The sequence below is a fragment of the Tachypleus tridentatus genome, chromosome 2 (assembly GCF_004210375.1).
Source record: "Tachypleus tridentatus isolate NWPU-2018 chromosome 2, ASM421037v1, whole genome shotgun sequence".
Taxonomy (NCBI): domain Eukaryota; kingdom Metazoa; phylum Arthropoda; class Merostomata; order Xiphosura; family Limulidae; genus Tachypleus; species Tachypleus tridentatus.
This window is the reverse complement of record NC_134826.1, coordinates 118,113,911-118,129,170: the sequence shown is the minus strand read 5'-3', so window position 1 is coordinate 118,129,170 and position 15,260 is coordinate 118,113,911. Positions and strand designations below refer to the sequence as shown.

Sequence of the window (15,260 nt, the reverse complement as noted above, 5' to 3'; positions counted from 1 at the left end):
TTATTTGAGGGATGAAAACCTTTTTCCATTTTATACTTTGCACATTGGATGTGCATAAACTATACAACCTCCTAAGTACATGCCTAAATGTTTTATGAGTATCCACTTATATCTGGTACTTTCTCTGGTTGTTAAGCAAATTGTTGTGAAGTCAGCAGTGTAAAGTGACATGAAATGTTGATAACTCCAGTATCAAATATCTTGTACCATCTTGAATGGCACTCTACAAAACTTCTAGGCATGCACACTTTACCCCACACATGCACATAAGGTAAACAGTTTTTCACATTATATTATCACAACTTGTAGTGCATTTGTGCCAATATGGCTAGTAATGTTTCAACTTTTTTCTCATGTCGTTTTTAGGTGAAAGATAATGTTTAATTATACATAAAAATACAAAATCCTATAACCTGAGTACTTTTGAAAGATAGACCTTTCTGTCTGCATCTAATGGAGAAAGGTCGAACTTCAAACTATGCTTGGGTTATATTTAATTATAGATATTTGGTTGATTTTCAGTCAGGAATTGTGTTTTTAGGATTACAAAGTGAACATTTCCCTAGAAAATTACAACAAACTCATCTTTTGGCTCTTTTTATCGTTGCACGTCTGAATTAGTTTTCTTACACCAACATAAAGATAAGGTAAAAGGTATTTCAACTGTATTTTTATTTTTGTACAAACTTAAGCCTTTCAAAAACTATCATCTGCTTCTTTATCTGTTTATTTTGTAACTATAAAAATTCAGAACTTTATTTTGTGAACTGAGACCAAGTATGAATGTTAATAGTATGAAGATATTGTCTCAATTATTTCTATTTTATGAGTAGATAGATATTTGTGTGTGTGTCATCATATTTTTGTTCATTTACTGTTTAAAGCTAATCTTTGAATAATAAAATATTATGCCATTGTAATGTCAGTTGTATCAAAATTTCTTGACTTTATGGATTTGTACTTTCCATGTAGTTAGCAAACTGTGCACCTTTGTGTACTTGAATGAACAAGAATAGACTAGAAGTGTATTTGGGCTTTTTGAACTAGAAATTCAGATTAAAATCTCTGACTTGCTTCTGCTGGTTTTATATATATAGTGTATATTACTAAATATGATGATGTGTTACAAAAAATTAAAATGTAAATTGTTTATAAACCTGTAAGTGGGAAAATGATTTTAGCTGAGTACATTTATATGTTACCACCTCAAACTTAATTCCCATGACTTCAGATTATAAACTAGTCACAAAATTTGGGACATATAATAGCTGATATTCTATAGTTTTTGCTTTTATTTTAATTAATAAGATGAAGATTGTGTTTCCTATGATTTACTTGAACTCCTAAATAAGTTCAACTGCTAAAAAAATCATTTAACATTTTTGTTAGCAGTTAGCATTAAGAGAATATTCTGTTTCAGATATTTGAGGAAGAAGTCATGTTTTTTTTGATTGGTCTTGTTTGCGGCTTGGCTATTTATAACTACACTATAATCGATCTTCCTTTTCCTTTGGTTTTGTACAAGAAGTTACTAAATGAGTAAGTATATATGTTTTTGTTTTTCAAAAATGAAATTTAAGTATTATAACTTTACTCTTTTTAGTTGAATAAATGTTTAAGTATATTGCACATTAAATGTTTTAAAAGTATTGTTTGAGCTGTTAAAAATTGATGTTTGTAAGAAAATATCATAAAATGTATTTTATAACTAAAAACATTACTTCTGTGAGAATGTTTAGTCATGTATTTTATATTTTTGCACATGGTATATTGAATGCATGCAGTGTGTGAGTCATGTGGTATGTTGAATGTAAAGCTGTTTACAATTAGGTGTTTGTGACATCAAAATACGAAGTCTATAGTTTTGTACAAATTAGGAACTCAAATTATTAATAGTATTAAATTAGAATTTCATATCTTTTATTTTGCTAAGATATGTCTTATGTACCAAATCATACACGAAAGGCCTGTTCAACTCTTTTCCATTCTTTTGAAACAGTACATTATATACACTTCAATAATTGGTATGTGAATAACCAATCAACATCTTGGAATGTCCCAGATTAGTTTTCCCTGCAATTTTAATTTTGAAAATGCTACAACGTTCTTTTCTTTGGTCTGCTTGAAGTTTCATATTTTTTAAAAGCTAAATAAATCTCAGTTGCTAAGTGTAATAAATTATAGTGGAGAAATTCTATGGTATTAGTGTAGTTATTTATTTATTTTTTGGTTATTTAAATGTATATATAAGACCTAAATAATTGTTTTTGACATCCTCTACATGTGAAATTTTAAAAGGCTAAGCAACTGAGTATAAAGATCGTAGGTAGTGAGAAAAGATAATTGTTTGCTTTACTTCCTGATTTATTATTCTGTATTTTAAGAAAAAAAAAAGTTTAATTTATTTCTAAATAGTAATAATCTATATACATGTTTATAATGTATAACAATTAAAATGTGACTGTATATTACAAAATATTAGTCCATTAAAACACAACCAAGACATGGAAGACTAAAAGAAAGTTTTATATTACTGAATACTAACCTGAGTGCATGTGCACTGCATCAATGCATGCTATGTAATGTTAGGTAGGCATGACTGGAAGGTCAGTATAATAATTAAAAAAAAAAAATGTATGTAGTGTTATGAGACTTGAACTTAACATTTGTATTTTTGAGTTATGATATGTATTCATTTTAGCATGAAAAAGAACATAATTCACATTTACTTCCTAATTTTTTTTATTATAATATGAGGTTAGTCAAGTGACAGATCTGATATAGTTAGAGTATAGAAAATAATATAAAATATAAAGTTTTACTTGAAACAATCATTTGAAAGATTTTAGAGATTATGCAAATAATATTTGAGATTTTTGGGATGAAGAATAGTTTTCAATCGTAACATGAAATTACTTTGCTCTCAGACTAGAACAAAACAGAATCTAAATAAATCTTTAGTAAAAAATATTTCATTAAAATATCTGATTTTTTGTATACAAAATTCTTGTAATCTTTACTAAGAGTCTATTAAATTTTGTGAAGATATACTTGCTATATGAGAGTTACAGTGTAATACTTAACGTGTGCAAATGTGTAATGAACTCATATATTATACCGAGCATGTTGTGAAATGGTTAATTTACCATTTGGTGAATCATTTGTTTTACAGCTGTTATTGCAGAAAAAACAATTAGTTTATCCAGTGACTAGCACAATTGTGTATTGTCCTTAGTCTTTTTAACATTTCAAATGAATTTAAATTATTTTATGTCCACAGGCTTCCATTTTTGTAGGTGTAATGTAATGAGTTTTAAAGCATATGTAATAGACAGTTGGGGAGAGTACTACCAACTAATCTTGTGGCAATATATAGGAAACTGTTTTAAGAAATATGACATCAATAAAGCAAGTTTAGGAAGTATGGATACAGTTATAGAAAACTATTTATGTACATACATTTACTTACAGCTATATTATAACAATACCTTGAAGAGTAATAGCTATTTCAAAATAAGTTGTAGCTTTCTGAAATTACTAGTAATATTTGGTTTCATTCATGTACCTCATAAATATAAATTATTGATCAATGCCAATAATTACAATGCAGGTATCACAAGATTCAGATCTACTGTCATACTTGTAGAATATTAGAATAATAAACATTAACTTTTGGAAAACAGGCTTTTTACCAAATCTGGCTTAAATCTTTTGCTTCAGACTTGAGTAACTTGTGGAAATATAATGAATTTCGCTTGTGCAACAATATGTATGGTAGCCAAGCTTTCTTGATGTATCCTTTCAAAAACTAGTAAGATTTTGTTAAAAATTATAAGTATCTTGTACACAAAGAATGATATTGTTATAATTGTTTTTGCTGAAAATACATTATTTATCTATTGTGCTCACTTGTAGTTAAACTGTTAAAAGATTGAGTGCAAGATGATTTCATTTTAAGTATAAACATACTTTTTTCACACTATAGTCTTGATATTTCTTTTGCATAATCTCTAAAACCTCTTAAAAGAATAACAATTTTTTAAATTTTTTTTGTACCATTTCACTAACTCTTTAAAGTTTATTTTTTGTTGAATTTATAATTTCAGTTTTTTTCCTTTTCACATATAGTTGCTTTTTAATGTCCTATTTAACTTTATTTTCCTTTATCACTAATTGCTCATTTTGATACAAGTAAATGGTACCGTTAGGGTATATTACAGTGTTTCTGGTGGACTTGTGCAACTTTCTAGGAAAATTTTCGTGCACTGCATAATATCTTAACTCTTAAGAAATGATGCAAAGAATGATATATATTTACAAAGTGTTTAAAGCTTTTAATTATGCATTTTAAAACATAAGTAATACATAATTAATTAAAATATAAAAGTAAAACTTAAATACAATTTAAACTATCTCTCACTTTTTTACATCTATAGGTAAGAAAAAAAACGTTTTAGTTTTGATCAAAGAGCCAACAATACTGCAGTCAGTTACATATACTCTATGAGGAACACTGTGCCAATTTCAAAATAACCTTTGTTAGATTATAGAGTAAAAAGAGCTCTTCCTTACACAGACACACACACACACACATGCATGCACGTAACATCTGTAAAACTCAAATAAATGTTGAAGGTAGACATGGAACCTCTCAAGGGTTGAAAACAATTATTTGTTTTCACTGCAGTTATTCAGAGAATTTTGAAATGTATAAGTCAGAATATTAAATAAACATCCTATAGTCTAGACATACATCTACACAACTGCCATTGTATTACTGAAGAAACAGAGTGCCAATGTTATGACTTAGGCTCTTCAAAGATGCTGTCATTTATTCTTCACTGAGTTCAAGTAATACATGACATTTTATCAGCTAAACCACAAAAGGGTAGCGATTTAACCTTTCTGTATATTTTCAATTGTTATAATGCTGAAGCTACAGATGTCACTTTTTTATTTGATGGTATCATGCTAACACTAAATTTTATTACTTAACATAATGTTTCATAATAAAATTTATTATATTAGAGAAACTATTATCATGTATAACTTACAAGGAAAGGGTTAGAATAACAATCTGGTGATGTTTAAATAGGTGTATGAAATAATTCTTAGTAATAAATATTTTGTACTTGAAATATCTAATATTTAACAAAAGTATTTATGTTTTAGCATTATCTCTACCCATACCAGCTGTTTTTAAATATATTATTATATCCACAATGTTGTTATTGTATGTTTTTTGTCATTTTTGTAGGCAAGTCAAGTTAGAAGATTTGAAAGGGTTGTCTCCATCCACTGCCAGGTTAGTCTTAATCTGTCTTTTTATATATTTCTGTATCTACTTTACAACTTTTTCTAGGTGGTTGATGAACTGCTGTATCTGCAGTTGTTTTAACATGCTTCCAACGTGGTACCTGGGCCTGGCTTTTCATGCAGTATTTGTTACTCCTTGTTTGGCACATTTCTGGATTTTGTTTTTTTGCTGAGTATATGGTTGTCTTGGTTGTAAAGAAACAAAAGAATGTGTAGCTTTTCCTTCTATTGAAGCAACACGTGTACTTAAAAAAGTGAACTTGCAATTGACTTTTCACCTAAGGAGCACTCTTTCAATTCTGTAATTTGTTCTACACTAAGTCCAAGTAATGCATAACATTTTTCAGTAAAACCACATTTCAGTGGCCATAGTTTTGTTTTTTTTCTATCAGTTTTGATATTCATCCTTCAGTACTGTATGGTGTTACTGCTTATGAGTTTTTATGAGATGGAGTTTCAAATTTTGTGTTCTTTTCAGGCTTAGATTAAATCTAGCATGCATATCTTAGTCATAGAAATACAAGTTTGAATGTGTGTTGAACAATCACCACTATTTATTTTGATGGGACTTCAATGTTGGAAGTGAGTTATGTTCACATGTCTTTCATAAGAATTATTTGTTAAAAATTACTATGTAACAAAAAACAGTTATGAGTATAATATTCAGGAATATAAATAGTGGTTCAAACTGTCATATTTTCATGCTTTTTATGCAGTACTGATGTTATGAAAGAATACATGGAAATTGATGCTTATCTCAAGCTTATTATATATGAGTATAATATCTTCAAGGGTGCTAGAGTAATTAACATACAAGTACTACCAAATATTGTATGTGTTTGTTACTTTACTTGGTGCTGGATCAATTAAAAGATAGATCAACTTTAAAAGCACACCTTAACCAAGGTTTCCTAAATGTTTTAGGTTGAGGCCCAGTATTTAGTGATATTGAGACTCACATTATAAACCCAATAGGTATTTACAAGAAAAACCAAAAGGAAAAAAAGCGTACCTAATAAGAAGAGCATTTACACTAACATGTTAGAATGAAATATATATAATTAACAGTTTGTAAGAAATTTGTTCTCTCTTGATGTTGAACAATTTATCCAAATGGGAAATGATGTATTATCACTCTCTTCAGTGGGCATCATTATACTTTCATTTTCTATTCCACTTTAATATATATATCTTTTAAATGGTGCCACATTTGTTTATTTTATTGTTATAACTTATACATGCTAAAATTAATAAGGCCCAATTTATGATGAAGGTTCTTTTGATATTTAACTACTGTTCTAAATATTCAGTCCTTTTATTTCTTTCACTTAAATGGGTTTTCAAATTTCCAGTATAAACTGAAAATGCAGTTTACTTTTGCCCTTATATGAATAAACATTTCAAAAAGGATAAAGGGGGGGGGGAGATTATAATTCTTCTTGAAAAGTAGAAATGTATATCTTGTGCCATAATATTAGGTTGAGGAATAATTCGTGAGTGTTTTTAAATAATTTCATTCAAGCATTACATGCAAGACTATACAATACTTCAATGCATGAACACATTACACCCAAAACATTTATTATGATACTTTATTTCATGTAATACCTAGGTATATAGTATGCATTGTTTTAAATGAAATTGCAAGAAATTAAATGCGAAAAGCAGATGGTGTCGAAAATGCTCGATTTTGTCCACTTGACATTCCATTTAATGAGCTGAAAATGAAAGCAAAAATTAAAGACATATGAAAATCAAACACACCATCTATTAGAGCAAAAAATTATCTACCAAATGACATGAAATATTTTGCGAAAGCGTTTCATTTATGAATATATTTTTTTAACTTGAAAAAATGCTCACGAATTATTCCTCAACCCAATAATAAAATGATCTCTCAGCTCTATTATTACTTTGTTAATAAGTTAGTGTTTTTTTGTTTTTTATTAAGGGGCCTTCATGATCTCCTACAATATGAAGGGGATGACTTTGAAGATGTGTTTTTACTTAATTTTGAGGTTAGTACTGTGTTTCTGTAACAAAAATTATGTTTAAGCTTAAAGATTTTAAATCAACAGTTTCGAAACTGATATAAAATGCTTCTTTTTTTCTTGTAACTTTAAAACAATAAAGTTGTTTTTAATCTTAAATTATCATAACCTCTTATCCCAGTGTAATTTACAGTGATAGTGATAAACTTCAGAATAGTCAGATATTTCTCAATTGGGGATGTTTTATGTGAAAGATTCTTTTTATATCTAATAAATATTGCTTTATTCAATCTCTATTAAGATTACTATATAATATTGTTCTTGCTTAAATAATTTTGAAATTTTTTTTGGTTTTAAAATGAGTATCTTTAACCCTTTTGCAACAGGCTTCATATAAAATGCACAAGTTTTTATACACATCTGCACACATCATGTATTTACACTATAACTTTTAATGTGGTATGTTTATCTTCACTTGATTTGAGAGGCTTTTAGTAAAAATTCCAAGTTTTTTTTGTACACAAGAAATCAAATTTTTTAATGAAGTATTCGTTACTACCTTGAGTATGACACAAATTTTATGCAATAATTAAAGAAAAACTATTTTTCGTTCCAAAAGTCTCAAATGATATTTGTGTGATCTCTGAAACCCCCTAAATATGTTTCAAATGTTTGTTTTCAGTAAAACTTTATATTTTATCTACCTTAACTATATATAATCTGTTAATTTGACCAACCACCATAAAAAAAATTAGGAAATAAGTATAAATTATGCTTTTTGTTGTTCTAGAATGATTGCATCATATCATACAAAAACACAAATGTTTTGTCTAAATAGCTTAAATCTCATAACATTACGCATATATATTTTTATTATGTTGATATTTCAGCCCTTCTTGGCTAACAATACAGAATTTATAATGACATGGCACACATGCACTCATGTCATTCTATCCAAGAATATAAAACTGGTCTTTACAAAGTGATCTGTCTTGGCTGTATTTTAGTAGACTAGTGTTTTGTAAAATACAGTCATATTTCATTTTCTCTTCTAGTTATAACTTTGTACTAATTTACTGCTTGACAGAGATTGCTAAGCCTTTTAAAATTTTGCACATGGCGGATATGAAACAAAATAATGTTTTTAGGTTTTACGTATATACATTTAAATAAACAAAAAAAATCATAAATTACTACATTGATAACATAGAATTTCACAATAGATTATTAATTTTAGTAACTAAGCTCTATATCAGTCTTAAAAAAGCATATGAAATTGTGAGCAAACTAAAGACATGACCCGACTCCTTGAAGTTTTGTTTCAAAAGAAAAAGATTGCATCCTAACACTTGATAATGGCTGAGTAAGTCATCAAGGGGACCTTCTAAGTTTTTTATTGCTTATTCATCTATCATATACACAAGTATCTGTATGTATAAGGCACCCTTTCCAAACTTGAAAGAGGTGAGCAGGGCTACTGTGTTTGAATCATTACACAAGTAATGTTTCATCAAATAGGAAAGATAGGAAGTTTTTGTTTTATATTCTAGTTTGTTAATACTCATAAGTTTAGTTCTTAATTCATATGATACTATTGATTTTGTATTTTGACAACACAAACATCTAATTTGAACCAGTGTTGTATTCAACATACCACGTGACTCACAAAAATTGATGTTTAAATTTTTTTTTTTTAATTTACTTTTAAATCTTAAAATTGAATAATGTATAATACTAAATTTTGAATTATAATTTGCAGTTTGATACAAAACTTATTGACATAAATTCATAAGATAGTAGTTCAATGAAATTTGAGTGTAAGTGAACAAACATGATGATATTGCTTTTGACCCATGACCTGTAGCAGTAGGATTAATAATATGTCAATTAGTGAATTACATTATTCACTACTTTTGCATTTTTTATGTAGATTCTATTTTGTCGTGTCTTGTTTGATTTTAATATTTGGATGTGGCTTCTGTTTCATACTTTTACACCTTATAATTGTGTTGACACGTTGAATTAGATTTGTTACGTTTTCTCCAATTTCTTTATTTAGACCTACACTATCAGTATCTCTTAATTTTGTGATTTACATTTACTTGTGTTTATTTTGTTACTGATTGAATTTTTCTCTACATTAATTCAATTTAGAAATTTTAGCTTTTATAACCTGGCAAAGAATGATTACAATTTTGTCCAAAGATGTTTGTATTAGGCTTATTACATTTTTGAACACTTCATTCTTAATCTAGTCCTTTAGAGCTTTTCAAGAATTAGAAGAGTGTGTGAGAACAGTGTTCCAATCAGACAATATTTGCTATATCCATTGCCAATTACATGTTTTGTTCAATCCAGAGCTCTTCAGGCCAGCTGGGATGTGACACACACAGCAGTTTTTGAAATACAATTTATATAAGGAATTAGATACAACAGTGGTTGTTATTGTGTGTGTGTCTTTTACAAACCAGTGATGAATTATTGCAATTTTTTGTTGTAAGACATTAGTATTATGATATGACAAATATAGTGTGGTTGGAATACTATATATTATTAAATACTGTTCTAGTTCTTGAAGATCCCAAAGGATCTAGATCAAAAATGTAGTGCTTAAAAGTTTGAGTAAACAAAATTCTTAGAGTTTTCTGTCATAGAGGTCTAGAGTGACTAGTCATAATATTTAGACCATACTTATCAAACCATAATTTAGTGCATGCAATCGTTATGGTGCACAACTATTTTCTACCAAAAGTAGAATAAATCTACCAAATTTGTAATGGAAAAATTCTTTGCATACATGTTCATTCAAGTACTTTGATGTTTTTAAAAATTCAAACACTAATCAAAATATGCGTAATTGATTTCCAAACTATTAAATATTTGTTTTTCTGTTCAGATGTTCCTAATGTGTTGTTGTCTTAACTAGATCACTGTAGAAGTATTTGGGGATCCTGTTGTATATGAACTTAAACCTGATGGGAAGAATATACCAGTCACAAAAGAAAATAGGTACTTCTAAACTTATTAATTTGGGGTAGACTTGATATTAGATAAAAAGTTTTCAAGTTTCAAAATGACAAATGAAAAAAACAGTTACATTTAAAGGATGGAAATTTTTCTAGCTTATTTGTGTCAAGAGATTCAGTGTAAGTTTGACTAATTATAAAATATGTTTACAAACAGAGAATCATGAAAGCATTGTAACAGTCATAATGTAAGTATTTTTATTACAAATGATTTATAGTATATTACCAGTTTTAAAAAACTTTACTTATACCACTTATTTGCAATATAAAAATATCTGATTTAACACCCATTTTAACTATTCATATCTTCTGTTATTTCTTTTTGACTTACTGAAATTGATTGATTGATATAAAATGTGTGGTCATTATTTTCAGTTTTCTTTCTGATATACTGCTCTCCTTTCTGTTAAGTTCATGGACTCAAAATGCTAAAATGAAGGGCTTGATTTCCTGTAGTGGACAGAATACAGATAGCTTGTTGTGTGGCTTTAATGTTCTTTCAAAAAAGTGACTAATATTTGTTGATATATTCTAAGACCTTTCTTTATTTCATTTCTGATAAAGGGAAGAATATGTAAATCTCTATGTTGACTTTATCCTGAATAAGTCTGTCAGTGGTCCATTTTTGGCTTTCTCAAGGGGTTTTCACAAAGTATGTGGAGGGAAGGTGTTGGTAAGTTAAATTAGTGCATTGCTTAAATTCCATGTTTTTCTGTATATTTACATGTCCTTTCTGTTCATGTTGAGATAAATCATTCAATTACTGCAGCATGACAGCATTTTTTGAACACTTAAATGATGAAGATTAATTTAACTGATATTCACAAATCATACTGTTAGAGGTGTCAGACGTTCTCTCGTGACCTGATGTGGTATCACCAGAATAACTAAGTATGTAGTATTCATTCATTATCTTTGTCACAAATTAATGAAGATCAGCATTTGCTGAGATAAGGTGTGTTTTGTAATATTTGTAACTGTATTTCCAATTACATAACACTCGTACTTCACTCTGGGCCACATACAAGAATAGCAAAGAAACTTTAATATTTAATAAGCACAGTCCTATCAAATATTATCTGTAGTAATGAATGTGGACTTCATGTCTACATTTGGACTTTATTATTGTAGATAAAAAGCTGATATACTGATATTTATGAATAAAACAAAATTTCTCAGGTTCTGTCTAAATCAGTAAAGTTTTATAAAGAGTAGTTTCCTTGCTTTATTAAAAAAAATTAAAACTGTATACGTGTTTTCTCATTCTGTTGCTTGGACAAATCGTACAGATGTACCTTCTAGTACTCAGTGATACTTGCAAGCATTGTCTTTTTATACAATGAATAACATTTTGCCTATATGATCATCAGCAGAGAGTGATGTGTGGCAAGTGTTTTCATAGATATAAATTTATATGTAATTTATTTTCATGCTAATGATTTGTCACATGTACTTACATTTAAGTGGTAACATATTACTAACTTGTTTTGTGTGTAGTGACAAGTGGTATGTTTTATGTCTCTATCTACAAATAATGATGTATGGCATATATCTTTATCTGCATAGAGTGATGTTTGATCAGTATATCTATCTAGTGGTATGGGGTCTGTATATTTACAAAGTAATGTGAGACATTTAGAAATACTTAGGGTGGTATATAGCATGTTTATTTACATAATTATTTTATGTTATATATCTCCATATATTTGGTAAGTATATTTGTTTAAACGTTTATCACTACGAAACAGCTGACCCATGCTATTCCATCATAGGAAGTATGTTAATTCGTAAAATATTTTTTCACGGGTATGAAAATAAGTCTGTCCAAAGTAAAATAAAAACATAATTATATTAAAAGTTAGTAAAATTATTTGCACATTTTCTAACCATATAATTTCAAATTGATATTGTGAATCTAATAATAATGTAGTAGATCTTTGCATAAAGTAAAAGCTCATAAAAACATCTAAGCTGTAGAAATGCAAAAATTATAGGTGGAGAAATTGTCACATATTTAAGTGTTGTATTAGATTTTTATTTCCATTTAAATGATTATATTTTACAAATGACAGAATCTTTTCTAGGGTCTCTTCCATGCTCAAGAATTGATGACTCTGGTTATAGGAAATGAAGATTACGACTGGAAAGTGCTGGAAGAAGTTAGTATTTTTTGCTAAAGAAAGTTATTTTGATTTAGTTACTTAACGTGTCAAGTGTATCATTACAGACAATATCAGTAAAATGTTTAACCCTTTCGGCACGGTTGGCGACCTTAGTCGACTTGAAGGCTCAGCACGGCAGGCGACCTTCCTTTATTCCTGTTATTCTTATGTATTAAATTTACCATATATAGTATTGGGTACAATCACTGAATATTTCAGGGACTTTTGTTGAGTTATTGCTGAAATATCATGCTTTTAGTACTGATACCGTAATTAGTTGAAGTATCAAACATATATATTCAGCACCATGCCAAACATTAAAAGTTGTTATTCAGCACCGAAAGGGTTCAGTAATACTATGCTTGTCTTTTCAGCTGTGGGGTTATTATAGCAAAATGGTCAATTGTACTGTTTGTTGGTAAAGAGTAGCCTAAGAATTAATGGTGGGTGGTGTTGACTAGCTTCATTCCCTCCAGTTTATCACTTCAATATTAGGGACAGCTAGTGATAATAGTTCTGAAGTAGTTGTATAAAACATAGTTAATCAGATTTTTCAAAGTCAGACAAACATAGATTCTTTATTTGAAAAATCTGATTAACTATGTTTTATGGGTTTTTCTTCCATTCAGGGAGAAAGATATTATAACAGACAAACAGAAGTACCTGCCCTTTGTCCAAGTTATGAACTTAAAAAATGTGTGGGTTGATGTTATGATAAGTAACACAAAAATCATAACTTTCACACTGTATTATTATAACATACTATTATATTATTCAACATTATCTCACCAAAGAATTTTGTACAAGTTTTAAGAACACAACATGTGTATACTTAAAATGTGTTATACAATGTGTGATGGTCAGGGTGACTTTGTAGGAAGAGAAAGCAGAAAAGTAGTGGTGGTAGGGGTGCTTTCTCTTACCTGTTTTCAACAAACAGCTCTTAATGTCCTCCTGCAGTGTTTCACATGATTAACTAATAGCCAGTTATTGGATGCAAAAGTGTCTTATGGGCTGAAGTAAAAAGTCATGGTCAAACTAGGAAGTTGATGTAACATGTAAATCAAAACATGGCTCTTCATATGAGCCTTATGGTTGCTGTTGGAGGTGAAAAATTCAACTGAGTTTACATATCATTACACTAGCAGTGGTCATCTTTGTTCATTTCATTCCTCTTTCGAGAATGCTGATGTACTCTCTGATATATATAGAAGGTGCTTGTGTGGCTTCCTTCACACTGTATGTTGTGTTATTGAGAATTTAATAGTTTTTTTTTTTTTGACACTATGTGAATTTAATTAAAGTTAACTTACATCAAATATAATAAAGACTCAATAACAAAAACAATTGAGGGTGATGGTGGATTGTGAATATTTTCTTGAACACTCTTTTCCTTCTGGTGTTGGTGTGTTGACATTATCATTTAGATATGTTCACTGTGGATGTTCTTTGTACATGTTTTGCAGTTCCTCTGTGGTTGTTTTCTGCCCAAAGCTTTGGTCACATAGAAAAGTAATTCCACCTTCACACCTACCTTCTGAGAAATATCATGTTTTCCATGTATCTTGCCATCAAATTTCTCACCTTACCATGTTTCTGGCTGCTCATTTGCATTGTTCGTTGGAGAATATCATTAGTCCCAGTATGTGGACCATTCTCTATACCCTTACTGCTCATTATCTTTACCCCCTAGCTGTTTCTTTTTCTACAAGGTTGCATCTTTCTCCTGTTACCATTTTTCACTCCACAATGTTTCTTTGAGTGGGTAAATGCTCCTTTTCTACATTTTCTTTGCAACTACCTTTGCTGCTCAGTTGAATTCTACTCAGTGGTAAGTATTGTCTAACCAGGTATACTTACTTATGTCCCACTGAGCTCAGAGTAGGGTGGTGGTGTTCTTCCAGTGCAGATAACATTGATGCTCATTCAAGTGTGGACTTGATGTATAATTCCAGATGCCATCTTGTGTTGGATGATGCATTTAATTAACATGAAGTTTGCTTTTCTGGTTGAGGCGTCTTCCTTCTTGCCTTCTTCTGGATATTTGATCCTGGTTGCCATATTGATAGTTGGAGCTGAACCAGCCACACAAGTCCTCCCATGTGGATTGGTTGATATTTTCTCAGTGCTGCCTGGTGATTGAGAAGAGATACACCCCACTCTGCTGTTCACCTTTCTGCCATACCCAGGGTTTCATCAGTTTTCAGCAGATATGATAGTGTGTGTTGGATGTGCACACGTGATGATGCAAGTCCTTGGCATGGAGGCTCATTCTCTCTACTAGTTCCCATGTCTCTTTTTATTTTTGGCTGAATATTCCTATAACTGTTCACCTGGTGTTGGTTGAGGCTGACCTTCCATTTATGGTCTTATGCACCCTAACCACTCCACACTGGAGGTCCCTGTATTTCACATGTGCATGGCCAGATACCCTCCTTCTATCTTGCACTGGATGATACATTTTAAATGCTGCATAGTGAAAGACTGAAGATATCACCCCACTTAGCTCTCTTCCTTTCTACTGTCAATTCCCTGTGGATATGGTGATGGTCGTGTTGTACATGTACACGTGTTTAAGCTGTGGACGTCCCGCCATTGTTTCTGCTCATTTTGAGACAAATATTCACATGAGCAAAGAGTTTTCCTGACTCTGGAGTTATGCAATCTCCCACAGGGTATTGCCTTCCATTTGTCACACTCTCCATGGTGTTCCTGTGGGCCCTTTTTAAAGGATTCTTATTTTTTCACTGGACCATCCACCAGCT

At 30.0% G+C, this 15,260-nt stretch overlaps 1 protein-coding gene across 6 annotated transcripts in view; it reads left to right on the top strand.

The window, feature by feature from the left end:
• Herc4 (HECT and RLD domain containing E3 ubiquitin ligase 4) overlaps window positions 1-15,260 on the top strand; it is a 116,158-nt gene that overhangs the window by 92,200 nt on the left and 8,698 nt on the right. For all 6 annotated transcript variants that reach the window (XM_076490487.1, XM_076490485.1, XM_076490489.1 and 3 more), the window contains 6 exons: window positions 1,421-1,539; window positions 5,258-5,305; window positions 7,268-7,334; window positions 10,234-10,316; window positions 10,898-11,006; window positions 12,418-12,492. In XM_076490487.1, the coding sequence (XP_076346602.1) occupies window positions 1,421-1,539; window positions 5,258-5,305; window positions 7,268-7,334; window positions 10,234-10,316; window positions 10,898-11,006; window positions 12,418-12,492 (501 nt within the window). The remainder of the gene's footprint in view (window positions 1-1,420; window positions 1,540-5,257; window positions 5,306-7,267; window positions 7,335-10,233; window positions 10,317-10,897; window positions 11,007-12,417; window positions 12,493-15,260) is intronic.